The sequence below is a fragment of the Oryzias latipes genome, chromosome 6, assembly GCF_053564925.1.
Source record: "Oryzias latipes strain Hd-rR chromosome 6, Olatipes_Hd-rR_3.1".
In the NCBI taxonomy this organism is placed as follows: domain Eukaryota; kingdom Metazoa; phylum Chordata; class Actinopteri; order Beloniformes; family Adrianichthyidae; genus Oryzias; species Oryzias latipes.
This window is the reverse complement of record NC_136242.1, coordinates 29202322-29230239: the sequence shown is the minus strand read 5'-3', so window position 1 is coordinate 29230239 and position 27918 is coordinate 29202322. Positions and strand designations below refer to the sequence as shown.

The 27918-nt window shown below is 39.8% G+C and overlaps 2 protein-coding genes across 6 annotated transcripts in view; both read right to left on the bottom strand.

The window, feature by feature from the left end:
* Nucleotides 1-1132: 1132 nt before the first annotated feature.
* On the bottom strand, nucleotides 1133-17130 carry phaf1 (phagosome assembly factor 1). The gene is made up of 16 exons (XM_023955990.2): nucleotides 15976-17130; nucleotides 15803-15885; nucleotides 13453-13536; nucleotides 13314-13357; nucleotides 13098-13177; nucleotides 12918-13012; nucleotides 11678-11742; nucleotides 11474-11586; nucleotides 10703-10836; nucleotides 10481-10564; nucleotides 7186-7268; nucleotides 7014-7057; nucleotides 6870-6919; nucleotides 6588-6646; nucleotides 6299-6371; nucleotides 1133-5141 (listed from the first exon to the last, which is right to left on the bottom strand). Exons 1-16 carry the CDS (start codon nucleotides 16037-16039, stop codon nucleotides 5046-5048), a joined length of 1251 nt encoding a protein of 416 aa, XP_023811758.1. The 5' UTR covers nucleotides 16040-17130; the 3' UTR covers nucleotides 1133-5045.
* A 3331-nt stretch (nucleotides 17131-20461) lies between these two features.
* Nucleotides 20462-27918, bottom strand: part of cbfb (core-binding factor subunit beta) — a 41508-nt gene continuing 34051 nt past the window's right edge. For 3 of the 5 annotated variants that reach the window (XM_023955988.2, XM_023955986.2, XM_078948954.1), the window contains one exon: nucleotides 20462-22042. Coding sequence is in view for 3 of the 5 variants with exons in the window: in XM_023955986.2 (XP_023811754.1) it covers nucleotides 21971-22042 (72 nt within the window). In the remaining 2 variants the exon portion in view is untranslated. The remainder of the gene's footprint in view (nucleotides 22043-27918) is intronic. The other 2 variants (XM_023955989.2, XM_023955987.2) reach the window with 1 other exon arrangement.

Here is a 27918-nt window from a genome sequence, read left to right as displayed (position 1 = left end):
AATTGATCACCCCTCACTATCAGATGGTGGTTTGTTGCTTCAAGGCAACACTGTGCAACGATGGTAGTAAACAGATCAGATAATCATCAATTGTATTGTATTTGAATCGTACAAAACAAAAAAAGTGAAGTAACAAACAAACAGCAAATAAACTATGTAATAAACTATGTTAGCATTTCATGAAGCATCAAAAATATAGAAAATATATCCAAATACTTGTTGTTATAAATGTCTTTACTCTGTGTGGAATTTCAGGAAGCAGTAGCGATCAGGTGTAAAACAGAGGTAAAAACTGCATTTACTGCTAAAAAAAAAAAAGAAAAAATATATTAGAGATGAATATTTGCCATGGGACCAGTATACACGAACACACACACACACACACAATAACTGTTCCCTCACAGAACCCTGAGCTCACAAGTGTCCCTCAAACTAAAATTTTCTGAAACTTCACTGACCTCACTGTCTGAGGGAATTTCCCGAACTGAAAGTTCGCCAAGCCTCCTTCCTTAAAAGGTTTTTCCGTCCATTTCCTTTGATTGTAAAGTAGAAAACACTGACTGTGATCATATACATGCTTACAAATGCATATCTACACACACGCACACACATTCGCTAATGCTTAAAGTTACCTGAAACTCATTGACTAAGTGCAACAAGTGAACGCGAACTGTTTTACTATACAATAATTTTTTTTAAGTAGAAAAAACTATCAAAAGTACTTCTTCACATCCTAATGCGCATTCATATACTTTTTAAATGACATTTACATCAATGGAAACATGTAGAAAAGTGGTCTTTATCTTAGTTTATTACGAAGACGTCTCTCTTGTAGCACAGCTTACAGAAAAGGTTATTTATTAAAGTCTCACCACTTTCAACTCATCATTCTATTGGACAGTAATCTGACTTGTTGCAATTAAAAAAGAAAAAGGAGTTCTTTTTATTCAAATGCACAATGATGAGACATGAAAACAAGACAACACTGTGCAGTAGAGGGTTAGGTTGTCTTGTGACAAAATGTTTCAAAAATTAAAATGTTTAAAGAAGGTAATTATCCTAAAAGGTGAAAGCTGATGAGTAATCTTGATAAACTGCTGGTTATGTAGAGAAGTGAAAAAAAAGCCATGGATTATATTTCCACATTTGTATTTTATTATTTTTCATATCCTGGTGGGACACAGAAAATGAACGTCGATGAACAGCGAGCTTCTGACAAAATTGTTGGAAACTCATCAACATCAAACACTGTTGAAGGAATTGTCTGCAGCAAAGCATTAAGTTCCTTTGCTCGGCGTGCCTCGGTTATTGCCGCTTTACTTCCAGTGCACATGCTGGACGATGCAGTCTTCATAAACGTATTCAAAATAGAAATTGCCACATTCCAATGAAATTCACAGGTTTGAAGGAACCGACCCGTTTCTGGAAACAGGATTTAAAACAGACACGGCTTTGAAAAATGTTCCGAGGGGTGAGAATGTTAGGAAGAGGAAAAAAAGAGATTTTATAATCTAACTGAAAAATAAAACAATTTGTTATCACTTCATTCATACCTGATGGGAGAATAGAGAATCAGAACTTAACGAGAATGAGTGTTCCACTCCTCTTTGTTTTGCAAAAATAAAATTTTTTTAAAAAAAAAGAGTTTTTCACATATATAACTAAAGATTCTGGATTTAAAAAAAATCCCACAACTGGTTTTATTATAAACAAATATTGAAGCAAAATGTGCAAATGAGTTTCAAACATCGTAAAACTCTTTCAAGATGGAAATGTCGATTGATGTTAGTCAGACTCCAGAGGAAAAGAGAAAAATGTCTCGGAGTCTGAACAGAAGCCCAAACAGAAACAGTAAGAAGAGGATAAACTTGTAAACAGTGTCTAACGGCCACTGAAGCCACTGCTCAGCATCACAAAAGCAGTGGAGATGGAGTTTGGCTTCGAAAAGTTTCAACAGCCTCCATAAAGACCCGACAAAACATTAGGACATTCTATGTCTGGAATGACGGACGTGAAGATCTCTGCATCTGGACTTCAAAGGTAACTTTGACATATTCCTGTGTGACCAAAGGAATATGTCAAATTGATATGCTGTTGTTCTGCATTAGGCTTGAATCGCATGTAGCTTTGTGTTGAAGTAAATGAGAGGTCTAGCTTTTATCCAAAGTGAAGATGCCACAGAAAGCCCCCACAGGAAAGTTTTTTTATTCACACTTGCGTTGTTCAAAAGTAGAATCGAGTAGTAGAGTATAAGCCCACAAGTCTGTGAGCGTTTAGTAGAGAAAGTTTGCAAAAATCTGCAGAAAAATAACAAGATTAAAATCCAGACCTGCTGAGATGTCTTGTGTCAACTCCAGGGTGCGTCCTCTATGTAAATTAAAAGAATATTTAAGTCTAGATATTAGAAATGCATTAGACAAGTTCAAACCCAAATTTTAGCCATAATGAAAGCACAAAAAGCTAATGTTTAAAAAAAAAGACAAATGAAACAGTAAGAGCTGAAGAAACAGCAGAGAAGCAGACACGGTCTGTCAATGATCAATGAGAATGACTTTTAGTCAAACTGAAAAATCAACAAACAAAAAAAGAGACAAATAAGAACTTTAGAAAAAAGTCCTCATGTTTGCAGATGATGAGGCTTCGTGTCTGCACGGATCAGCCAACTAACATGACGGGAGAGAAGCTGAAAAAAAAGGTGACCTTCTATAACTTTTGATCTTTATCTGTAAAATGTTATCAACTAGAAAGTGTTTGAATTTAGAGCAGATAAGAAATACTAAGAAATAGTAGAATGAACAGTCAGGAATCCACAACAGACAAATGATACATGAAACTGTTTGCGATATGGTTACACACAAAACAAAACAAAAGCTGAACAAGAACTCTTCATGGCTCCATTTTTGCTTTCTGTTATTTTGCCAAATATCCGTTTGTTTGTTTTTTGCACAGCTTCATTCATTATCATTTTTCTGCATTAAAAAATGGAGGCGATGACCACCTGAGTGAGATGAAGCTCCTGCGTCGTTCTTCAGCAGAAATGACTTTTAATGTTCGCTGAGCTAAAATGCTTTTCCCAAAAGCATCCGTTAGATCCAGAGTTCTCTAGACTCAGCAGCGGTGGACAGACGAGTTTCCCTCAGATTCTCAGACGCCACGTCGGCATTGTCAGAATCGTGTTTGTAAAAGAAGCAAAACATTTGGGGAAACATAAAACCAAACTCGGCCAGCGTGCGTTGCTTCGTGCTCAAAGATGCTCACACATTCAAACTCTACAAAGACGCCTTTTTTCAGAAGTTATGTACAGAGAGGTTCCTTTTCTACAGAGATCAGCGAGGCGGGAGATGAGGCACAGAGTTCAACACTTCCCAGTCTTTTCCTGGTCTTCCTATGTTTGCTCACACAGAAACAGGAGGTGCTGAAGCGTCCAATTGGATCACTTGAATGTGCTTTGCAGCTGCGGAAACACCAGCAGAACTCTGTTTCTGCCGGATTTCAGCGGTAACGGTCATTGGAAACATCTCATAAGGAAAAGGTCTGCAGCTCCTTAAACTTATGAGAGGTTCTTCTGCAGGAACCACCTTCATTCCTGGGAGAAAGAGTGATGAAGTGCGGGGCGACAAAGAGAGAACAAAGGTATTTACAGCTTCTCCACATCTGCACGGAGGCCTCCAACATCAGCATCTTACCTCACAGAACAAACCAGATGACAGCTAAAAATGCAAAAACAAAGAGGTGTGGCCGCCTCTCTGTTCTCCTTCTGCTGGAGAACACAGGTACTAACTTAGAGCGACTTAAACCTGCTCTGCAGCTGAAACACTGAGTTATAAAAAAATCCAGCTGATGCTGAGTTCCTTCAGAAACTGATGATCTGCAGCTTTCATCAAAAAACTAATACTGAAAAATGTCTTCTCTCGCCTGCCTAAAACCTGAAACTGAAAGGAAAGAGCTTAAATTTGTTGAAGAATATCCTTGATGGTCACAGAAAACTGAATAAGTTTCATGTCAGACAAAATGTAGGAAAAAACGATGGAGCTCAGCGAAACATAAGCTCAAATCAGAGTGTGTTCAAAGCAACACTTTACATTAACTAACAACAACAGGGATGATAACTAAACGTTAACAACAACTTCTGATCTTCCTCCTTTCAGAAAAATGGATTCAGCTCCAGGACGAAGCTCGTTCACAACAGCAGGACGAGTTGAATCGTTAAGAAGGCGTTACCGTAGCGACAACACAAGTCAAGACTGTAGACTTGACACACAAAAAAAAACACCCCAAATCTTTGGCTTTGGCATTTGGCAAAGAAAGAAAGGAAACAAGAGGATCGTGATCTACCAGTTAAATGCAACGATGAAAACAAGTGGGGGGTTGGGGGGGAAGGACAAACGCATACGTTGAACACTGAGGATGTCGCACAATCAAGTAAGACGGTGTGTTTTAGTGCAAATGTAACTGTGAACTTCAGGAAGCGGCGAGTTGAAACATCACAAACTTGTGCTTATGAGTCTCCTTTCATTCAGCAGTCACACCAAAAAAAAAAACAGAAGCAAAACCACACACACAGATGTTTGTGAGCAGGGTTGTTCAGCGTGCTTTGTGTTTACAGACGCCCCAGGGAGGAGGAGGAGGAGGAGGACGAGGAAGAAGGAGACCCCCTGTTCTGGATGAGATTCTCCCCTCTGTGACTCTCAGTTTGGCTCCAATGGTTCTTCTGTGGATCTGGAGGTCCATTGTGGTTCAGCAGAGGGGGCTGACCAGTGGTGTGTGTGTGTGTGTGTGTGTGTGTGTGTGTGTGGTCTGTTAAATGATCCTCAGCAGATGAGATCCCAAGGACCTCACAGAACAGGAGCAGGTGAGCTCTGCGGCGCCGTGGCGCTCTGAACCGTTAGCATGGACCACCCCTTCGCTCTCAGGGGTCCTGTTGACCCAGGATTGGAAGCTTCTCGGTTTGGTGCAAACCCTCTGAGTTGAGTCGCGTTTTCGATCAGGGCTGCTGGGCTCAGAATGTGGCTGTGGATGAGAAACTCCAGGAGCACCCCACTTGTTCAGTGGGAGCTGCCGCTGGACTCAGCTCGGGCTTGGCTGCTCGTCCGAGGAGCACCGTAGAGGGTGACTGAAGCTATGTGGTTGTTCTGCATCACCTGTGGAGCAGCAGACACAGGAGTGACGTCACACAACATTTGATGAGCACGTCTTAACCACCCACTCCTATGAAAATTGTGGGTTTTTAGGGTGTTTTTAACATGTTCTGCTAGCATTTTTCTCATAATTAAGGAAACTTTAAGCTCGTGGGTTGACTGAGGGGGGGGTCTGGGGGTTCTTCCTCTGGAACATTTTGAAAATTATGGCTTTTTATGTGCATTTTCCAGACATCTGGAGCATTATTTCAGCTTCTAAAACCTTTGAGGAAGGGAAGTAAATTGACACCATCAATGAAGTGTTCCATTTTTTTTTTCATTTTCCTTTATGCACTTTTTTCCCCCTAATTCTGCCCCCAGGTAATTAATTTTTACATTAAATCTTAACAAAAAACAGTCTGAAAGATGGCAGCCATTATGTCATTGAGAGTGAAGATGCAGGCTGCAATAGTGGCTGCTATCTTTGATATACCGTGGAGTCATGTCTGTTATTAAACCTGTGAAATATCCTTTTTATGTATTTATCCACCACGTCTTAATATCCAGTCCATTAAAAATATTGTCTGACATTAAATCAGTTTGTGGTCACCTGCTGACAACACGCGACATCAGACCATCACAGCACCATAGCATCAGTGTCTAACAAACAGCTGTTTCCAGATCGACACTTTTTTATTAGGAGACTTTCTGTTGCTGCTGCGAGCCCAGCAGCTTCATCCTCCAGTTTGGTGTGGATCCCACTGCTTCATCAGCCAAACGCCACACAGAGGTGAATTACAGGAGGGGGTAGCGCCCTCACGCCGCATGCTCTTGTGTACCTCGCGCGCGCACACAGTGGAAGAGGACATTTATGCTGTAGCCCTTTAACTTTTACTCCTCAAACAGAAATAAATGCTTGCAATTGGCGAGTGCTCAGCACTGAGCGCTCATTTTTCTGCGGGGCACTAAATGAAACTTCTGTTTGTCGTCAAAAAGTAGGCGGGGATTACTTCACTTGCAGGCAGTGAACCTTCGCCGGGTGCCGGCTACTTTTAAGGCTTTTAAAGCAAAATAACTGGCATATTCCCTGCTGTGATATCAGCCAAATAAAGAAATATTCAGTAAATCTGCATGTTTTTTGCCATCAAGGCTCTGCAAACCCAACAGAAACAGGAACTGACCTCAAAGATCATCCTCTGCAGTCCGAAGCAGAAGGTGGAGCCAAACGGGTTGGTGTTATTGGCCGATGACGACCTGGAAACAGATGCCTGTGAGCATGCTCAGTTCTCACCGCCTCCCTGGCAATAATACCATCTGAATTTCGCAGCTTTAACCCTTGTGCTATCTTGTGGGGTCCAGATGACCCCGCTCCCAACGATAACGTGCCTTGGAGGCACGTTATCATTGGGAGTGGGGTCATCTGGACCCCACAAGCTAGCACAAGGGTTAAAGGGACGGAGATTCCCCTACCTGTGTAGCACCACAGGTTTCTCCATAGGGTGACCCAGCAGCTCCTGAATCTGATCCCACTAGGAGAGATTCAAAAAAAAAATCCTCAACAGCTGATCAGACCAACTCCAAGATGTCTTTGACTTTCACGTTAGTTTTTTAATGACAACAGGGAGCATTAACAGACAGATATTCTCTTCCTGGCTCAAAACAACCAGAGGACAGGAAACCCCAAAACTGGATATCTCAGTTAAGCTTTCTGGAACCGGCACCTTTGGACCAGATAATCTCTCCAGAACTGACCTTGCTGTAGGTGGTTAAGATGCAGTCCTCAGCCTGAGAATCAGCTCCTTCTAAAACAGGAAGCAGAGATCCCCGTATTAATTATCTTTAAACCTCACGGAAAATATCAGTCCAGATCAGACTCATGATTTCAAATCGTTCCACCTTTTTTGATGATGAGAGGAATCCTAAAGTCACATCGATGATATCTGCATCAAGAGAGCAGTGAAAAAACATGAGAGAAAAACAAGACGTGTCTGATATTCTAGAGAAACATTAGGACACAAGCAGGCAGGGAAAAAAGAAAATATCAAAGAAGAAGAGCTCAGATACTTACATATTAAAGTTGTAATGTCCTGGGTAGTTGGTATGGAGAACAAACTTCTTCACCAGGTGAGTTGTTGAGTCAAAAAGAATATCCTAAAGAAAAGATGATCGTTACGAGGGTTGGGTTTGATTGACTGTTTCCAGAAACGCCTTTACGAGTCTCATCTCCTGCAGATAAAAGCCATTCAGCGAGACGTTCCTCAGGAATTTTGTCACTTTCTTCAACGCGTTGGATAAAAGTAGACAGAGCGATCATCATAACAGGCAGGCATCATCTCGGAGTGGAGTGGAGTGGAGTCGACAAATACCATTATTTTCTGACTGTATTTTTTCATCGACTCATCTCCTCGTTCACAATAATTTGAATAAAAATATATTCAGAAATGCAATTTTGAGTTTAACTTTCATTATATATGTCATCCGTCATCAAAAAAATGCTACAAGAACACGATAAAAACACCAGAAACATTCTTTGTAGCCCTTTCATTTAGCGTGCAGCACTTTTCTTTACACCATCTGATAAAAAACTAAATAGGCCTAAATTCTATTTTTTCCAACATCTATGCATTTCTTTAATTTAGCATCTTTTTTTTGCTTTACTACCTTTTTTAATTTATCATTGTTCACCTTTTTCCATTCATTTCATACAAGGTTAAAGATTGCTCCACACTGTGTTGACGTTGGCATAATTATTTCTTATTTTACTCATTCATTTAGACAGATCAATGAGAGTGGTGAATACTGAGTCAGTAATGACTGAACTGCTGTGATTAAACCTGGAGGTCCTCTATAGCAGGGTTTTTCAACCAGTGTACCGTGGGAGACGCTCAGGTGTGCTGTGGGAAATTTCCCTCATCAACTGATCTAAAAACATTTTCCATCTCCAGGATATCAGCTCTGTGTTCATCTAAACAGGCCCTGATAAAACACTGAGTAGTTAGGAACATGAAAGATCATGAAATACTTTTTTCTTTGTGTTTATTTGATTCTATTAAAGACACTTTGATAAGAATGGTGGTACCGCGATTTTTTTTTGGAAAAGTCCCGCCCCTTCAACTGTCTCCGCCAATCATTCTTGGAGGCTTAATCACATGTCATCAGTCTGACCAATCAGAAGTGGGTAAAGTCCTCACTTCCTTGTTCTGATTCTGCTCATAAAGTCTCTCAGTTCCAACAAAAATACCAGCTAAAGCTCGTCTTTAGCGGTGTAGCTTTCCAAGGCGGATCCGGTGTCAGACCATGGAACAAGTGAAAAAACTTGCTCACTTTTTGTGTAGCTACAGAAAACATAACTATAATATTAGTTTTTTTTGTGTAAAATTTATCAAACATATTGTGATCATATTGTTCAAAAATTACAGTTGCCTTTGCACCGACATTTAAAAAGATATTAAAAAAAATAAATCATTATTTAGAAAGAACATATTTGTTTTTTTGTGAGGTCACATAAAATTGCATGTTAATAACTGAAGGGAAAATTTTCAAATAATTTAGTTGAAAATTATTACTGAAAACTAACTTAACTTTTATTACAACTTTTAAAAAAAAACAGCTGCAACTTCCAGCTTTTTCTGCCACAATTATCACAAAAATGCATGTGAAACTGCGGAGGGACTGTAGATCAATACAGACTAAGAGTTTCTCCTTTTCTTAATTTTTGGATGCTGGTGTGCTGCAGGATTTTTGTCAAGGATAAAGTGTGCCTTGGCTGAAAAAAGGTTGAAAAACACTGTTCTGTGGCGCCTTCAGGAAGGCAGAGGTAGAACGAGGAAGTGAGATGTGTGATGACAGTCCTTTAAACTTTTCTGCTCTACAAATGTAGTGAGAAAAGGACAGGAGGGTTGAGAACAACCAATAATCTTTTTAAGCAGCCCTGATAACCGTTTTGCAAAGGCTATTTGTGCCACAGTGTACCCTGGTAACCAATTACAAACAGCATGTTTAGGCAGTTTTATACATATGTTTTAGAAAGACACCATCACTTTCTTGTCTACACTTTTTTATTATTCCAAAACATTCAATATTCAAACATTCGTTGTTCTAAGCATTCTTAAGTTGATTTAGCATTCATACAGATGTTTTCTGCATCTTTATCAGGCCTCCTCAGCGGATGGATGATCTGAACTTCTTTGCATGATAATCTTTGTGGGTGTGTCCAAATTGGAGGGCTGGGTTCTACCTGGGCCGCCTTTGCAGGCTGCATACGTTACAGCGCCACGACAAGTGTTGTCCAAATTCAACAACTCCTTTAAACGCGGCCGGGTGTATCCTTCTATGCTGTCCATATCCCAAGCTGCATTGCGGCCGAAACCCAGAGACTTTCTGAAAAAATGGCGGACTGTGGAGCGGGACCCGGACGGAGTTGGAGATAATACACCTTTTTAAATTACACCTCCAAGACTAAAAGTTGGATCAAGTAAGCCAGGAAAATGTTAAGCTCCATGCCTCGTTCACTACTCCTCTCTGTTCAGGACTTTTGGTTGCTAGGTGACAGGACATTCGCCGATGTAACGGCTGGAATTATCTAAAGGCTAGACTTGTCCAAATTGACAGCCGTTAACGTCCGGCCTATCCGCTCCACAAAGGACCCAGGCCTCGAATTTGGACGTAGCCAAAGACCGTTTTTGGTTAGGTGGAACATTTTTGCTCCATTTGAAAACAAATACAGAACGTTTTTATTTAGTATTTCTAAAGCTACTTCCCTTTGATCTTTGTCAGGACCTATCTTACTTCCTGTTAAACCCACACATAGTGAAGTTTTTAGTTTTGTAGTTTTTGTCGTGTGTTTCCAGAGAATTAGTGCTTGAAAATGACTGTTGGTGGATTTCTTCCTGTTAAACCGTGAATGAAACCGTGAATGAATAGGAAAATGGTTCTGCGCTTGACACAAAGTTTGTATGTGTTTTTAAAGCTTTTTTTTTTTTTTTTTTGCTTTTCCAGACCTGATTTTCCTAAATATTTTCTGGTGTTTAAAGGTCGCCGACTAAAACATTCTTCTGCTGACAGAGACCGCTGATCCATTTCTGACACTTTCAAAGGACTCAACTGCAATAATTTTCTGCTTTCTTTAGAAAAATGAAAAAAACAACCAAACATGTATCATAGGAAGAATGAACTACCCAACAATTGCTGGCTCACACTTTCAGATTTAATTCCCGGCTAACACAGACGTTTGTCGTGACAGCTAGAATCGCTTCAACAATGAGTATAATCTGAGTCCAGCTTTAAGTGTAACAAATTACTGTGTTGAAATCACAAACGGCGTTCTCCCACAGACAGCAGATCAAAATAAAGAAGCTACATACCACGCCCAGGGTGAAGAAGTTGAAGAAGTAGTCGTTGCATTTGGAGGGAACTTGCTTGTGAGGTGATGGAGAGTGGATCTTCATCTGATTGTCAAATTGTGGCCAAACACAAAAAAACACACAAAAAAAAAACAGGAAAAGTTGAGTTTTTCCCGTGTTAGACAGCATTGTAATGAAGCGCCGCTGCAGTGACAGACACCAGCGACGGCGACGCGCTCCCACCTTGTCCTCTGACTTGTAGAAAACTTTATGGGGCGAGCCCAGAGCGCCCAGGACATCCTGACAGGAGTCTCCGAAGAAGATGCTCCTGTCCATTGACCGGACCTTGGCGTCAGCCATCACCCCGACACCCGAGCCTGCAGCGACCCAACACACCCACAGCAGTGAGACCTTCAAGCTCCAATGCCTGTCCTCCTAATCAAGGTCAGGTCATTTAGAACAACAATGTTGTTTTACCAAGAACAAAGAGGGTAACATTTGACACATGACAGCCACCAGTGCATTAAAGACTGACAGTCTCACAGCAACTAACTACATTTTTTGTTGCTTGGAAGATTTTAAAAAATCCATCACTTTATAAAAAGTGTGTTTTTTCTTCAAAAATCTCATTTTTGTAACACCCACATTACTTGTTTGCTGCTCTTTTTTACTTACATAATGTTCTCAGTGGTCTTGTGTTTTTGTAAACTTTATTTTCTTTAAATATCTTATTTTCTTTCGTTTATCAGGACAAACTACCCAAGAAGCTGTTCTCTTTTTGGGTTTATAATTTGAAACAAATTCAGTAAATAATTGTTGGTTCATCCCTGTTAACCGACATGTTTTTGTTTACCAAAATGCAAGAAATAATCATCACAACATTAAACATAATATCTTCTGCCCTCTACACATTTTCTTCCATCTTTACAGCGCCCTCTGCAAACCGCTTCACTTGTTCAAACCTTGATGATGAAGGAACATTTTGTGTCATCCACTCTGAACTGACGTGTTTACCTGCAGCGAGGAGGCGGAGTTTGAGCCCCAAAGGACCCGCCCCATCTCTCAGGACATCCACGCACTCAGCGTAGATGTTTCCAAGAAAACAAGCCAGCGGCATTGGAGGAGCTCTGAGGACCCAAACACAGCTTTAGTTTCTTAGTTCCTCTTAAATGCTCGACACTCTCTGAAACTCTCTTTTTTTTTTTGTGGTATGATCACCTCGTCTCCTGCAGGTTGTTGCCAGTGTAGATGTGCATCCTCCTAACCATGGCTCCATGTGGAATCTGCATGGATGCCAGGAAAGTTAGGCCAGGCTAACAAACCGGATTTCATCCAAAAATAAAAACCTTTTTCTAAATTTACTTTTATCGTGATATCTAGCTGTGCAACACACATATCGGAAAAGACGGTGAAATCCTTAAATGTGCTAAAACAATCTTATGGCAGCTTGAAGTATTTAACAAATCAGATAAATCCATTTGTGCATTTGACCAATCGGATTGACCCCCTTTTGATGTTAGATGTTCGTAGACGAGGGTCCTTTTAGAGTATCATTTAAATGATGCTGACTCATTTAAATTAAACTGTTGCAGTGAAATGGAAATGATGTATGTACCGTAGTTGTTTTGCTGTTTGTTCATGTACCGCAGGTTATATTGTCATCACAATATTGATCACTAATATTTTTCCTCATATCGTGCTGCCCTACTGGAGAGGTTTTATATTCGAATTAAAATCACTTCAAAAATGTAACTTTTATTCCACAAGACCAAACGATGACTCAGATTTACGGCTTTTACATTTGTGAAGGTGAAATGTGAATGTTGGCATAGGTCACTGTGACATGAACTCTTCTTTAACTAAAACATGAAAGAACGAAAGAGCACAAAGTCATGGGCTTAGAGAAATCAGACTCTCCATTGTATTTATAGAGCATGTATTTACTGAATATAGCTTATACTCAACAACAAAAGAATAAGACAAAGAAGAAAAAGCTAAATGCCTCCATTTATTGAAAAAAAAAGTTTTTCTTCGTCTAATAAAAAGGTAAATCTAAGAAATGTTTCTAAAGACTTCAATATTTCTTCTATTAACTTTTTACTCCAATGTTTTTAATATAGTCATTTATTTTAATGCTCTGTGAAGACGATGACTTGTCTCTGCGTTTAAACGAAGCCTCCAAATAAAAGTAAAGCTGTCTGGCTTTAAAACAGAAGTAGAAGATGAAACCCAGAAGAAGCTATTATGGGTTTGTTTTTGGTCTGAAGCAGCCAATATTATCAAATTGAGTCTTCAGCATAAAAACTAAATGCACAGAAATAATAACTGCAGATTATGAAGCCATACGCACACACGCATGCACAGAACTCAGCCTTAGACTGTCACCACAAAGCCCAATCACTCAAAGCTCCTGTCTGACCCTCACAACACTCCAACGGGGTCGTTCAGATTCCCTCACCTCATATTTCGGCGCTTCGTTCCACGACTCCAGCTGGAAGGAGAAGGACAGTCCACGAAAGTTGAGATGGAACAGCTGCTCTGCGGGGTTGTAAACTGGACCAAGATGTGGAAAAAGAGCAACAACAAAGTTGGAGAGGAGAAATCAAACACAGATGGACCTGAGCGTCAGCTGAGTTACCTCCAGGGTGCGTGGCTCCAAAGGACTGATCTATCTGCTCTATCGTGGGGGCGATGGCCTGAGAGTTGAAATGCACTCCACTAAAACAAAGACAACATCACATCCATTATCATTCCAGCAGGCCGAGTCCAGACCGAATCTAAGCTCGAAGATGCAGTAAGGTTCCCCGCTCCACCACAGCCCACGCTTAATTTTGGAGTCTGAATTTGATCTCACCAGTATTTTAGCTTGACTTTGCTGAGGTCATACACCTCGATCACCTTTGACACAAAGAAAAAAACAGTTAAAAAAGGACAGGTAGTCACAGCCGAAGGCTTGCAGCGCTGCTCAGAGTTTATAGTATTTAGACTTTCACCTTAAGTCTCTGGTTTGTGGCATCAAACAGCAGTTTAATCCCATCCTGAGTCAGGTTCAGTATGAGGTCGTGGCTGAGAGGCGTCTGCAGCGAAGCAAACAGTCATTACTGAGGCAGGAGGTGGTCCTTCACAGGCAAACACATCCGTCAGTGTTTCACAACCTCCTTGACTGCTGTTTTTAAGGAAGAACAACCCGGACAGAGCCAGGCCGCAGACAGAAAACTGAAGCCCGGAGGAGGCGTTGAGTGCTGTCACGGGCTGTACATATGTGCAGTCAGGTAAACTGGTCTACGAAAGAAACCTTGTTACCTAGGAAATCAGCTAACAGGTGCACGTGCAATTCCGAAACCTGTTTCCCACACCTTCATGACCTAATAGACATCACGACCTCATTCATCACGCGGCACATCTATTGACAGTGGAATGAGGAGTAACAACATTTAAGAAGCGTCAATTTCCCTGAGGAAATCTATAAAAGTTCTCCCAACCTCATTTCTATGTTTAGATGAAAACCAGGTTACTCAAGAAAACACAATGCAACATGGTAACTTAAAGACCCACAAATAGATCCATGTTCATCTCATTTTCCTCGTCTGAGCTGGAATCTGACTCGAAACTGTACGGCTGGATGGCTCCAATATTGTTCGCCGTTGTTGTTGTATCGCTAATGTTATGTTGGGGGTGTGAGGGCTGTAAACTAGTGGGAGAGCATGTAAACAGAGAGCTCTCAGCAACAGGGTGGGGAAGGTGGAGGCAAGGCTGCTCCGAGCCGACGTTCCCGCCCACAACTCAGAGGTGAATTTCTAATGAACTACAGCTGCTCTGCAGATACTGTCCTAGAAAACGACACCAATTTATTGAGTTGTGCTAAAAACAGCTCAATCATTATAAAAAGACCACTGGGAACACTTCTGAAAAAGATCCAAAGATGACCGGAGATGGACTTTAAGTGCACTTAAACAAGACTTTTCATTTAGAAGGGAAAAAAGGAATACTATCACAGGAACAAGCAACAGGGCTGGAACATTTTGAGCTATAGTAATGTAAAGGTGGAGTGTTTTTACATGCGTTATCTTTCTCTGGGTCACAGAATTGACAGTGTCAAAGTACGACAAACAGTCAGTGATGGAGCTGCAGCTTTGTCCAATGACCTAAAGAAAATACCGCTCATACAGGTTTGTCTAAACCTCAGACTAGATGACATATTGCGTTAAACTTGTCAAAAAGCTCTGCATTATATGTAAACTCAGGGTTTAGGCTCCATAAAAAAACAATTCAAGCATTTTCAAGGTCAGGTAGGTTAATTGCCATAACTTTTTTAGAAGGCGAAATTTTGGATGTTTACACAAACACCCGTGTAGAATAAATGAAAATACACGCTGAACATTTCAAACTCTGAAAAACAAAATTTACATTTTAGAACTTTTTAAAGACTTAAAAACAAAGACTTGATTCGCCTTCATGGCTTTTACAAAGTCTTCAGACTCACTAACTGCTTACATGATGACTGGATCAGAACCAAATTCCTTTCATGGTAAAATCTGAACCTGTTGGTCACACTAAACTTTCAGCTGAAGTTAACAGACACTGACTTAATCCCCAAAGACAAACAAAAGATAAAAATTATGACAAAGACAGACGTTTTGTTCAAAAAGGATTTACAGACTCACTCCGATCATCTTTTGATCTATTTTCAAAGTATTCCCAGTGGACTTTTAACTATGAATATGCTGTTGTCTGAGTTCACTTCCAAGTTGTCTACAAGCTTTAGCGTTAAACTTGTCAAAAAGCTCTGCATTATATGTAAACTCAGGGTTTAGGCTCCATAAAAAAAACCAATTCAAGCATTTTCAAGGTTCGATTCCTGGAGGGGGATAAACAATTGTACTGGGTCAATTACCATATCAATGGCGAGCAATAAACATCACCCAGTGAGGGCCCTTAGGCAAGACCCTTAACGCTACTGCTGCGGTTAGGCTGCAGCTCATCGCTCCCCCAGGGGATGGGACAAATGCGGAGAAGAATTTCCCCATTGTGGGATAAATAAAGTATCAATTATTATTATTATTATTATTTTCCATCTGCATTAATTTGTTTGCTTCTGATTCACAAATATTTGGAGAAAGAAATACTCAGAAATGCAATTTGAAGCTTTTTTTTTATAAACCAGTATACGTCTTCCAACATCAGACAAATGCTGCATAAAAAATGTTAAGAACACTGAAAACACCATTCATTGGAATATTGTCTTTTACAGAATTTTCTAAAATGTAGGGGAAAGTCCTAATCTTATGCAAATGTAATTCATCTAGAATGTTTTTGGATAACAGAGAAACTCAGTCCTCTCACCTGCTCACTGTACAGCACCTGGACATTCTTGATGATGCGGCAGTGTTTCTGCAGGATAGAGACAGCCTGGGAAAACGGCATCCCTGGAAAAAGAAAAAAAACAAGCAGACATTAGGTGTAGTTGTAAATGTTGTTTTTGTTTGTTTACAAAGCGATGACTGTCAACCACCCACCTAAGGCGAACTCCCATTGCTCATTTCCAAGTGATCTCTCAGGGACCACCTCCAGATCCAGCATTGGCAAGTAGATGGGGGCAACTGCGCTCACCTCAAGACACAACAGGAGCCACAGAGGGGCCCTCTTCTTCTGTCTGTCCCAGATCACAGCGCCCGATCACAACAGGCAGCTGCTGATCCTCATACCTGGACCGGCTTTTCTGTAGCTGCTCGATCTGTCAAAAGCCTGTCCTTCTAACTCATGTCATGTGACCTGGATGTGGAAACGTCACCACAGACAGGAGCCAGAGCGGTCAGATATTCACAATGACCGTAGTTAGTATTTACAGAGGAAGCCTGCGAGTTAGCCAGGAGGCGATTGCTCAACTTATCAGCAAAACTCAAAGTCAAACAGACCAGACCAGCTGTCAGGCGAGCAAATGCTGTTTGTGTTTTCAGAAATAATTGGAAAAAAAAACAATAAAACGACCCCCTCAAAATATTAGTCCAGATAAGTAATGGGAAAAAAAATTCACCGTTTGTTCACAAGCGAGATATCTGAAGCGATGTTTTCTTTGTTGTTACGCGAACACATTTCGGCTACATGCCTGTGTGTCCGGAACCAGCGGCACACGCAAGAACTGCAGCCCCAGATGAAGCGTCCCTAACCGCCTCTGGTCCTTAACGGTCTGAGGGAGAGAAGGGGGGTTGTTGTTATGAAAGCTTCAAACCTGGACTCTTTTCTTCGAGCTTCGTCGAGCTAACGTTAGCGTCTGCTAGCCGTATCGTCCAAGTCCCTAAAATAAAGTGCGTTAATATACATAAAAAAAAAATCCAGAATCAGTTACTTCATAGGAGGAGATTAGACTGATTTCTTGACCGAGACAAAAGCACGGGTCTGTTTTCTTTTCTATTCTTCTAGGTTTTACCAAACTAAAGCTTCTGAAAAGCTAGCTCTGCTGTCGCTGCACGCGAGTAAACAAGTCCTAGCAACCGGGCACGTGCTTCGTTCCTCGTGAACTCCAAAGCCGGTAAATGTCCTTTGTGTCCAAACCGCAAGCTTTGACGTGTCTTCACCGCTGCGAGCAGAGAAGAGGGACACCAAGTCCAAACAAGTCCACACATCAACAACAGCAGCAACCAGCTGATCAGACAGCTTCCGGTGCTCGTCGCACGTCCTTGGCCGACGTGATGACGTCATAAAGATTTTCTCCCTCACAACCAAATTTTCCTTCATTCGTGACTTAAAGATTGTAAGGAAGACACAGTCAATCTCTAACTACTAAAAAAAACTACAAAGTGCCCTGGATTTTAAAAGCATGCTCACTACTTTTTTTTTAATGGTGAATAGGACATCATAGAATCCACAAAGTGAAAATCTAATCTACAATAACCATTTATGAATCCAATGTGTTCTGATGATAAAAATGTTAGTTTATTGAATAAAACACATTTAAACACTCTTGCTGCCTCGTATGGCTTTCCTGGATTCGGGTGGTTTAAGGACACCAAAGATCTAATGTGCAGTGTGAAAAGAAATAAATCAGACAAGACTCTGCATGAAAGTTCAAACCATTGCAAAGAGGAGATATGACAGATGCATCCGACACCAGCAGGCGAAAGCTCTGCTGTTATCTGCTCTCTCTGCTCCCAACAGAGCAACATGTAAAATAAGTCAGTAGGTACAGTAGATTTTGCCGCCATTCAAGGATCGTCGTGTCCGCATCTCTAGTCCGCAATCCACAGATGCCTCTGTTCCATAAACAACAGCACGGAAAAAAAACCTCAACACTCCTAATCTGGTGATGCATGCCAGTCCCGTTCAGTTTACAGCATGCGACTGCAAGTGTTATTGCCACACACACGAATATAAAGAATCAAGTAAATGCATAATCAAATAGCATACAAACATAATGGAATCCCTGATCACCTCCACAATACTTTCTTTTTTTTTTTTGCAAAAATTGTTTAGACGCAATGCATTGTGGTCTATTTTCGTTAATCTAGTGAGCATCGATGCACACTGGTTTTTCGCAGAGACTTCTGGGAAATTTCTAGGGCACTCGAATTTGGAATTGTAGATTCAGACAGCACTACAAAATGTAGTGAGTAGTGGAGGAATTCAGGCACAACTCAAATGTACAAAACCTAAGATAAAAGAATGCTTGACACTAGTTGTAAAAATAGAAAATAAGCCTGGAGAATCCCCCAAAATGCAATTTTCCATTATCCCACCCCCTAGTGTCCAGATTAAATCATACAAAAAAAAATTAAAGTCCCACTCCAACTATATTTTTATCCTTTGTAAAAGCGTTCCCAGAGGTATTTTAATTATGACTATGCCGTTTTTTGGCAAAAAAGAAAAACAGTCTTTGAAAAAAAAAAACAGACATTGTTTTCGCAGAGCAGCAGGAGTTCATTAAAAATTTGCCTCAGAGTTGTGGGTGGATCAGTTGGCGGGGAATTAGCCCTCTGCTGACATCCCTTTATCCTCTTGTCAACACTTTGTTGCGCTAGTTTACAACGCCAAAAGAATGGGTAGAGCAAAGGTATCTCCTCTCTTCTATTTTTCATAGTCTTACAACAGTTAACCTAGATTGAAGGTATCATGCTGCCCTCTGCAACCCTGGTACACACATATTCAGATTAAGACTATCGTTTGTTTTTTTTACTTATTTAGATAAAGAAATTTGTCCTCTTAGTCATCAGTAATAGTTATCTAAACAACTATCTTGTAATCCAGAGAGAAAGCTACTATAACTACAGATTTGTAACTCTTGTTACCTGCATACTTAGGTAACAGTGTTGCACTAGGTTTTGTAATCATCAAATATATAATGTAGTAAAAGCTGCACAATTGATCTGTAGGCTGAGCTAACACATGTTAATCAGGTCATTGACAGTTTGTGATCTTTTCTTGATGATTATGTTGCAGAAAATCAAAAAGCGATGGTTTTACTTTTTTACGAACAGCTCTCCACACCGGCCAAGGGTGGCTATCCAGAGCCAACCGAAGTTCCGCAGCGCTCTAGTATCGTCACGTCTAGGCGGGATTCTGACTTAGAGGCGTTCAGTCATGATCCCACAGATTGTAGCTTCGCACCATTGGCTCCTCAGTCCAGCACATATACCAAACCAGCTGTTCCTTTTGTGCTGAGCTGGATTACCATACCATGCCAGTGGTGAAATGGCTAGCACTCTTGCTTCAACGTGAAAAGGACCTGGTTCAGATCCCATATACTGAGAGAACATTCCTGATGTGTTCAAGTCAATGATTTGCTTTCTCTGGTGTGTGACGAGCTCCTTTGACTTTCCCATTGTAAAGGCCCGTACACACCGGGACGAATATTCGCCAGCCATTATTCGCCAGCGTTTTTCAACACGTCTTTTGTGTTCACACCCAGGCGATTTTCGCTGACGAAGATCCGAGCGAACATGCAATTTCATTCCCTGACATTAGATGGCGCTTAATGTAAAACAGAAATACTCCTGTACACAAGGTGGCGCTGCACAACTTTACGCTTATTAAACTCGCTTTTCACCCAGAAGAAGAGAGCAAGTATTTACGTGCTTGTCAGAATCATACAAAGAAAACATGAATATTTCAAGCACCAGGAGCTCCAGCTCCAGTTCCAGCGATGAAGAAATTATTGTTCTGTTGAATGATGAAAGACGGCGGAAAAGACGCGATTTTGGGTACATCCAAGTTACGAGAAGAGAACATGGGGAGTTTTATCGACTGGTACAAGAGCTGAAAATGTATCATGAGCGTTTTTTTGGGGATATTTTAGAATGTCCGTCATTATTTCTTTGCGGCAGTGTAGACGCTACTTGGCGTCTATCTTCTTCGCTGGTATGTGTGCTCAGAAAGGCAGTTTTGTGTTTGAGCACCCCCAAGTTGTTTTACTGTAACTTCAGAAGCTCCAGACACGTGTGCAAAAGCGCCATTCTCATTGGTCGAATAGTTTTTGACGCGGCGCGTCAAACCAAAAAAACGAACCCGAGGCGTTTTTAAAAAAATGACGCTTTGACACGTGGCGTTTTTCGCGTCGGTGTGCACACTCACATTGGTGCCCTTTGTTTAGTCACGAGGCGTTAAACGTCACTCACAAGAAGCTAAGAGACCGTGCTTTGAAGCTCATGTCATTGACACAACTTTCTAAGTCACCAAAATTGCTCCTTCATGCAGCTGTAAACTTTTGACCCAGCAGATTTATTCACATTTTCAATGGACCCATAAAATTCATAAAAGTACAAAACTTCATAAGTGCTTTTAATGACACAGAAGTGGCTGTTCCAATCACTCTATCAGAGAAAAATAAGAGCTGCAGAAATAACAGGTAACTCAAGACAGCTCATGACATTGTGTTCTTTACAAGTGTATGTAAACTTTAGAGCACCACTGTAGATTCCAGTGGGATTGACATCAGGAATATTTTGGGAAATAAGCAGCAATTCAGGAATAATTTGATTTTGTGTCAAAAAAAGAGTAACGTTCTCTGAGTTATCAGATATTTTTCACTTTTTATTGTAATTTTGGTTTAATCCAAAGCTTCTTGTAAAATTTTACAAACATGTGGTCATAAACGTACAAACACAAATCATCTGTTGGCTTTTTAAGTTAAGAACAAAATCAGATTGAAAACATATACATGTGTCGGATACAATAAGATGAAACCGTTGAGCTTCATAAACAAAATAAAAGAAACAATCTTCTTCAGAAAGTCACAAAATATAAAACAGGAAAGCTGATGATGTGTCGAGCATCTTCATTAAATATAACATTAAAAATGCAAGCAAAAAAGAAAAAGTTGTCCAATCTCCCAAATTTGTGGAGAAATTTAGAATAAAAAAAACAGATTTATATAGAAGAAGGTGTGACTGCTGTTCAAAGCTGACACCAAAATGAATGCACACGCAGAGGAGAGAAGATGACAAAAAGTAAACATCATGACCTTCACACTAGCAAAAGCAGGATTCCAACTCACAGAAACATTTCATTCCACTGGTGCTGTGACGGGGCGGGAAAGAGAGCGCTGCTTCCGTGCAGCGATGCAGGGTTCTGGACAGGCATCTTCTCTTTACACAGCTTCATTTTGATGTTTCCTGCATGTTTTGATGCAACCGGTTGTTTCGGCTTGGGCTTCATCACCGAGCAACTGGGTTCCATCTGTTAACATTGCTGTAACTTTACACCGTTCTGTGCTAAAATTCACGAATCATGAAAAAAAATTTGAGCTTGTTTGTAAAGAATGGAGGGGTGGGGGGTGAGGCTTCGGCTCTGCCGAAATGCAGTTTGGAAGACAAATGATCTCTGAGCTTCCTCACATGCTTCCAGAGACAAAGACTGAGCGGCAGAATTGCAGTTAAAGCTTCTAAAATCTGTTTTCAGATACATTTATAAATCACTGCAAATAATTCTTCACCCTGCAGCTCAGCGTAAGCCATTCTTCTTTATTTTAACTCAAAATTTGTTGTGGAAACAAAATTTTCATTCTTCCAGCAAAGCAAACTTTGGTCTCAGAAAAGGCAGTGAGCTCAGACACACAGCCGTATTAACAGAGGTGGAGGTTTTCTCCTTTGCTTTAAGTTTAACGCTGACTCAGCTGCTGAAACCTGAAAGTGACCCTGAGCTACAATATCTTCTTTTTCAGTTTCTTCTAGTTCCTCCTCCTCACCCCCCTAAAGTCTTCCATTATATTTTTTCTGTCTTATTTCTTTCCATGAACAGATATCATCATTTTGTGTATAAAAACTGTCAATTGAACACTTATACATGTGGGCAGAATTGGGTCTCCTACTGTTGAGTCCTTCTTTTCAAAGCTTATATTCACTTTCAATTCAATCAGTTCAATTTTTTGTTCAAATGAAACAAATCAGCGTGTGAAGAGGATCACATTAAACCTACTGAAGCATAATGTGAAACATTCTGCAGCTGTGGCTTCACGTGACTTCCAGCTGATTGTGTTGAAAGTGAACAGCCGTAGATCTCTGCTCCTCTTCCTCTTCCTCGTCAGCGCATCTTGTGTTCCATGTCAGCGTTGGCCATGTTTGAGCCAGGGCTGGGGTCCTGCTGTCGTCTGGACTGGGGAGAGACAGGGATAGGAGGATGAAAGAAAGCAGAAAAGGAGAGGAAAGAGAGGGACAAATGAGACACGGACAGAAGAAAAAAGAAAGAAGCAGGAGCAAAACACTGCATGAAGTATAACTTTCAAAAATTTAAAACTAGCACTAATCCATCTCAGTTGTTCACTTTATAAACCTTTTAAAGGAGACATAAAATAATTTTCATGTTTTAGAGCTAAATATCCTACTAATGTCTGTTTATTTATTCATTTTAAAAACAGAAGCATAGCAATAAATGACAAAAATGTCTTTGGATGAAGTTTCTAAACGTATTCAGTCTAGGCCTGAAAAAAGGCAGAAAAATCGATTGAATGAATTAATTTGAATTTTTGGTTCCGGGCAATTTGAAAAATAACTAAATCGAGTTTTTGTGTAATGGCGCATTTTTGGCTACCGGTGAGAGTGGGAAGCTCACGCGCTCATTCCTCTTACACACACAGCCCGCTGACACACATACACATAGTCATTCTACAACACCTATATAGTTAGTTCATTAGTTAGATAGTTTGTAGTTAGTTGTTACTGTTATTTGTTAATAAAGAATACTGCGTTGTAATTATTACTTGTATTTTGTGTTCTGCGGCGGCAGCGGGGGGTGGTGGGGGGGGTTATCGATCGCGACTCCTGCTGCTTCATCAGCGCGGTGATCAAAAATCCCACACCGTCACAGCTCTAGGTTATATCTTGTGGGACACCAAAAAAATGCGACTTCTCCAGTACAGTTAGCAGAACCGTTGAGGTCAGATCTTAACGATACTGCGGTCTTGAAGAATGTTGCCCCGGGGCTCGTTCAATACCGGGGCTCGGTACCCATCCCTAGGAAGGGTGCACGGTGTAGAACAATCACCGAAGCGGTCACTTTGCATATAGCTAAAGACATGGTACCCATATATACCGTGGAGAAGACGGGGTTTATTAATTTAATTAAAACCTTAGACCCCAGACATGAGCTGTATTGTAAATCCTTTAGAAAATGGTACTACTCTCAAGGTGAATGTTTGTCTCCTTTTAGTCTAGACTGCAAAGTGTGACTTAAAGCACAGCTGGGACTTTGATTCCAAGAGTGTGTTCATTTATTTATTATTCATCCCAGAAATGGGGGTTACATTTGTCTTGCGTTTGATTAAATAAAAGCAAAATTTGCTTTAAGTTGTCTGCCGTTAGTACTTATTGCTTTCCATAAGTGTGTGTGTGTGTGTGTGTGGGGGGGGGGGGGATCGGGGTGTAATCATGTGCTGTTACAGATCAGAATTAGCTTTAAAGGTGATTTTTCACGTTTTTCCTGGTTAAATAAGACATAGTAAAAGTTAGTCAACAGTTAATTTAAATAAAATGTAATAAGATTAAAAAAATAAAATACAAAGGATCCAAAACTGTAAAGTGATCAAATTAATCAAAATGCAATTCTTTGAACTGCCAGTAGAGGGAGACAACAGGCTTTGGAAGAAGTTTAGGTCAGTGCTGCTTTTTATACACTTTACTGATGCTGATATTTTAGTCATGGCATCTGGCAGGTTGATAAACACTCAAGCATGAAGACTGTCTAACAGATGCACGCATAGCTACACCTATAAGGCTATTCCATTGACTGTCCTTAATTTGCACATCTTAATTCAAGCTGTAACCTTAACCATGACCATGTTCGGTGCTTACCTAACCTTAACCTAAACCACCTTTATTAGACCTAAACTTGATAAGAAATGTTTTAAGCGATGTTCCTCTGTGTCCTCATCAAATCAACAAGTCCCACAAGGTACCAAATACAGGTACACACACACACACGCATGCATAAACTGGATCATTAGGTCATCAAAAGAAACTATGAGGCTGACATGTTTTTTAAAAATATGTCGTGACTGCATGTTTGTGATGCCATGGTATGACCTCGTGCTGCTGTAAAAACATACTTGTGGTCATGTGTTTACACTTGGGTGATAGCTGAGCAAGGAATGTGGCGGCTAAGAGGTGAGAAGGTGCAGTGGAGGTGAGGCGGGGAGCAGACAGAAACGCAGACAGGAGAGTGAAGGGGGTCACTTAGTTCAAGCGGAATGTAGTTTGTGTCATCTCAGTGACTCACCATAATAGCAACATACTGACTATCATGCACACAAACACACACACAGCAGGTCATGCTGCCATTTTGACTCCTTGCAGCCAGACAGTCTCGTCTGAAACCATCTCTGATGTTTGATGGAAACTGCTGCTTTGAAATGCTCACATGTGGCTCAGTTACAGCAAAAACCCTGTGTGAAGCGTTTTTAACAAACATGTTACTGCCACAGTCTGGAGCTAGCTGGTAACATCCAGGCTTCACACTGTATCCCAGGACAAATGCAAATGAGCAGCTTCTACGATGCCTGCATGAGGTGGCTATTATATGTTTGACTGCATGTGGTGTCAATCGTTTTTGTCCCATTAAAAATGTTTGAATGTTGTAAACAGAGAAAAATTGTTGAAAGCAGCAGCTGGAAGCCAAGTTAAGTCTGGCTAGTGCAAAAGTTCTGTTTTTTTTGTTGTAAATTACTTTATTCCAATTTATGTTTTCTACTTATTATTTTTTTCTGAAGAGCAACATTAATATAAAGTTTTCTCCCAGAATTTTATGGATCCACATAAAGCTCACACCTGATAAATAATCCTTAATCATTGGAATAACCATTTCACTTTTGACTTATATAAAAATATGATCAAAATCAAAATCTTTGTGTAAAAAAATGATTAAATGCATCACCAATACCTATAATTCTTTTATTAACAGATTTTTTTGGTCTAAAACTATGTATATAAAAAAAAATAACTTGTACTGCTCCTTAAATGCAGAATTTTTGTTTCTGATGTCAAAGTATAAAATAAACTAAAAATGAAAAAATGTTTTTAAAAAGATTACAGAGAAGCAGCAATAATTTAATTCCAGATTTCTGACTTTTTTATGTGAAGACAGAAAATCTTCATAGCACAGTGTATTTTTATATAAGTGTATTTTTATATTTTGAGGAGCCTTTTAGCTAACAAGTTCTGTGTAGCCATTTAAGTGATGTTCAAATTCCCTAGAGGCAAATAAAATAGTCAGGATTTAATGATATAATAATGAATACTATTAATACCAGTTAAATTTCTTAACAATAAAGGTCTTTTTATTGAATTTGTTCATAAATCAGGGCATAAAGAAAACATTATAAGTTAGTTTCTCACACATATTTCATAAAAGTTGGGAAAAACTAAGATGCATTTTTTAAATTTAGAAATGCTTTCTAATTTTGTATTTTTTGGGTCTTATTTGAACTACCACCAAAGAATAAATTATAGTTTGAAGACGTAAAATATCTTTCTAAGGACTGTTATCCACTGACATGTTAATCAGTGTTTAGTCATTAAATTTTTGTTTTTCTTATTTGCTTAAGGTAGAAAAATAAAAAGGAGAAAGTTATGTTTTTTGGTTAACAATGTTAATTTGTTAAAAAACTTTTGCTATCGAAATCATTAATTTTGCCTATAAAATACTTGGATGTCTTTGATTTTGTGGCCTATTTTTGTGTTTCAAAGGAATTTGTTTTTCTGTCGTTAACTAACCCTGATTTATCGTCTGATTGGAAAATATATATCAGTTTGTGGATACAGAGGATGAAACCTGTGAATTCTCATCAAGTTCTAGGCTCACAAAGTTGAATTCACAAGATACTTTGTTCAGTTAAAATGGAGGTTAAATTAAATATCTTAGCAGCCAACTGAATGCAATCAGGTCTGTTGGTGGAGCTGTACAAGTAGTGCTTGAAGTACAAACTGAAGATAAAAAAGGATTTATCTTATTTTGTTTTTTATTCACAATTTAGAGAATGTTGCGGCAAACCAGATGATTTTTTCTAACCATTGATTCTTGATCAGATCTTACTTTTGCTTTTGGAACATCAGAGATGTTGTTATACTGTTGTACGTGGCTCTCCTTGGACTTTGTCATCAAAATCCTCTTCCCTAAAACCACTAAATGCATTGAACTTCTCTTCACTGCGTGCACATACCCACGTGCACAGATGCACTGATGAGAGAGCCGCAGCTCAAGCGTCAGACGTGGCAGAGCATGTGTTTGTCTGCAAGAGGGAGTGAACTTTGCTAATCATGAGGGCCGGAGAGCATTTTTGTATTGATCCACACACAAATGGAAGGCTGCAGGCCCGCTATAGGCTGCTTAACCACAACTCAATACTGGTGAGGCATGTGCACGTGCGTGTGCACGCCTGTGTGTGCGCAGATGAACATGAAGTTGATTTGCTGTATCTGCGAGTTTGTCCACATAAACAGCTGCAAGCCAACTGAATGAGTTTGTGAATTTGTTTGCTAGTCAAAGCCTATGGGTGGGGGGTGGGGGGGTGGGGGGAAATCAATACTAATGATATATTAATACTTTCAGTGCCAGCCCATCATTTCCTTCAGAGACTCTGTCTGCTGGACCCCTGGAATGTTTTTATTTCATTTCATTTTTTTTTTGTGGGTTGATGCTGGAACTTTAAATGATTCAAGACTTAATTTTTGGACTTGACTCAAGGCATGCAGGGAGGGGGGTGGGGGGACAGTGCATTACGCTAATGAAGGTCCTCTCAAAGACCGTACACTGCACGAAGACATGCGTGTGCGTGGAGCCACAGTGGAATTCAAAGGCAGGCTTCTTCCCAATCAATTCCTTCTCCATCCATCACTGTGACAGCCCCCCCCCCCATTGACCTTGAATGAGAAGAACATCTATGGTCTACAATTAATATACCTGCAAGTTTTACTATATATGTGAAGAAGAGGTGGCAGAGAAAACCCATCTTTCAAGAAAAGACAACATGTTCTTTCTGAACTTCAAAATAAAAGTATGTGTTCATTCTTGTGGGGGGGGGGGGGGGGGGTAGATTTAGAAGCAAAAACAGGAACTCCTGAATTTCTTGTGGCCTCAAGGGAGACATTTTCCTCTTCCTCATTGGGTTTGAAGCTTTTTGCACTCAGTGGTAATTCTGGGCATTTTTGAGTTTGCAGCGTTTGAGTGGATGTTGCGAAATTCTTTCATAGTTAGGAACATCTGTTTCCTCCAGAAAAAAATGTGTGAATGTTAAAAGTGAAACAATTTCATCCTCCTCTCCTGACGGTGTCTAAATGCAACACGCTGTTTTAGAATAAACATGTCTGAGAAAGCTGACTTAATGCTGAATGACGTTAAAAAAAATAATCAAAAAAGCTAATTAAAATGAATAATAATTCAGGACAAACACATTTAATCTCAATAAATTTTGAAATTACATTAAATCAACACTGGTGCATCCTTTCAAGTACTAAAGTTTAATTTTTAACAAATATTTATTTCCCTGAAGATCTGAAACACTCATTTTTAAATTACACTAAAGCCAAAGGAGTAAAAAGACTAAAGTGAGGATCCTGAAGATACAAAACAAAGCTAAGAAAATGCTACATACGAAATGAGCTGCAAAAAAAGAACAGCTGTGAAAAACTTTAAAATAAATGCATTTCAGATAAAAGTTAAAAAGGTTAAATTTTTTGCTAAACAGCTGAAATGAAACATTGTTATAGTTGGTTGAAAAAGAGAAAAAACGTTTAAAATAAGACAAACAAAATAGAAAATAAAATTCAAAATGTTACAAATATTATAATAACAAGAGAATGACAGTTTAGTAAAACAGTTTTAGAGAGAGAAGGCTACATTATGAAAGAGCTGGAGTATTTTAGGATTTTAAAACAAACATCTAAAAATTATTATTTACATATTAGATTTAGAGTCAATGCTTCCATGAAGCAAAAAGGCTAAAATCTTTAAACAGTAGCTTCTCCACACGCGACAGGAGC

What these genes read in the sequence shown, in the direction of transcription:
- phaf1 (XM_023955990.2), bottom strand. Translation starts at nt 16,039, where the DNA reads ATGCTGGATCTGGAGGTGGTCCCTGAGAGATCACTTGGAAATGAGCAA. An exon ending in CCACAAACCAGAGACTTAAG is followed by an intron (nt 13,358 to 13,452) that starts GTGAAAGTCTAA and finishes TTTGTGTCAAAG; the next exon opens with GTGATCGAGGTGTATGACCT. An exon ending in AAAGTCAAGCTAAAATACTG is followed by an intron (nt 13,178 to 13,313) that starts GTGAGATCAAAT and finishes TCTTTGTTTTAG; the next exon opens with TGGAGTGCATTTCAACTCTC.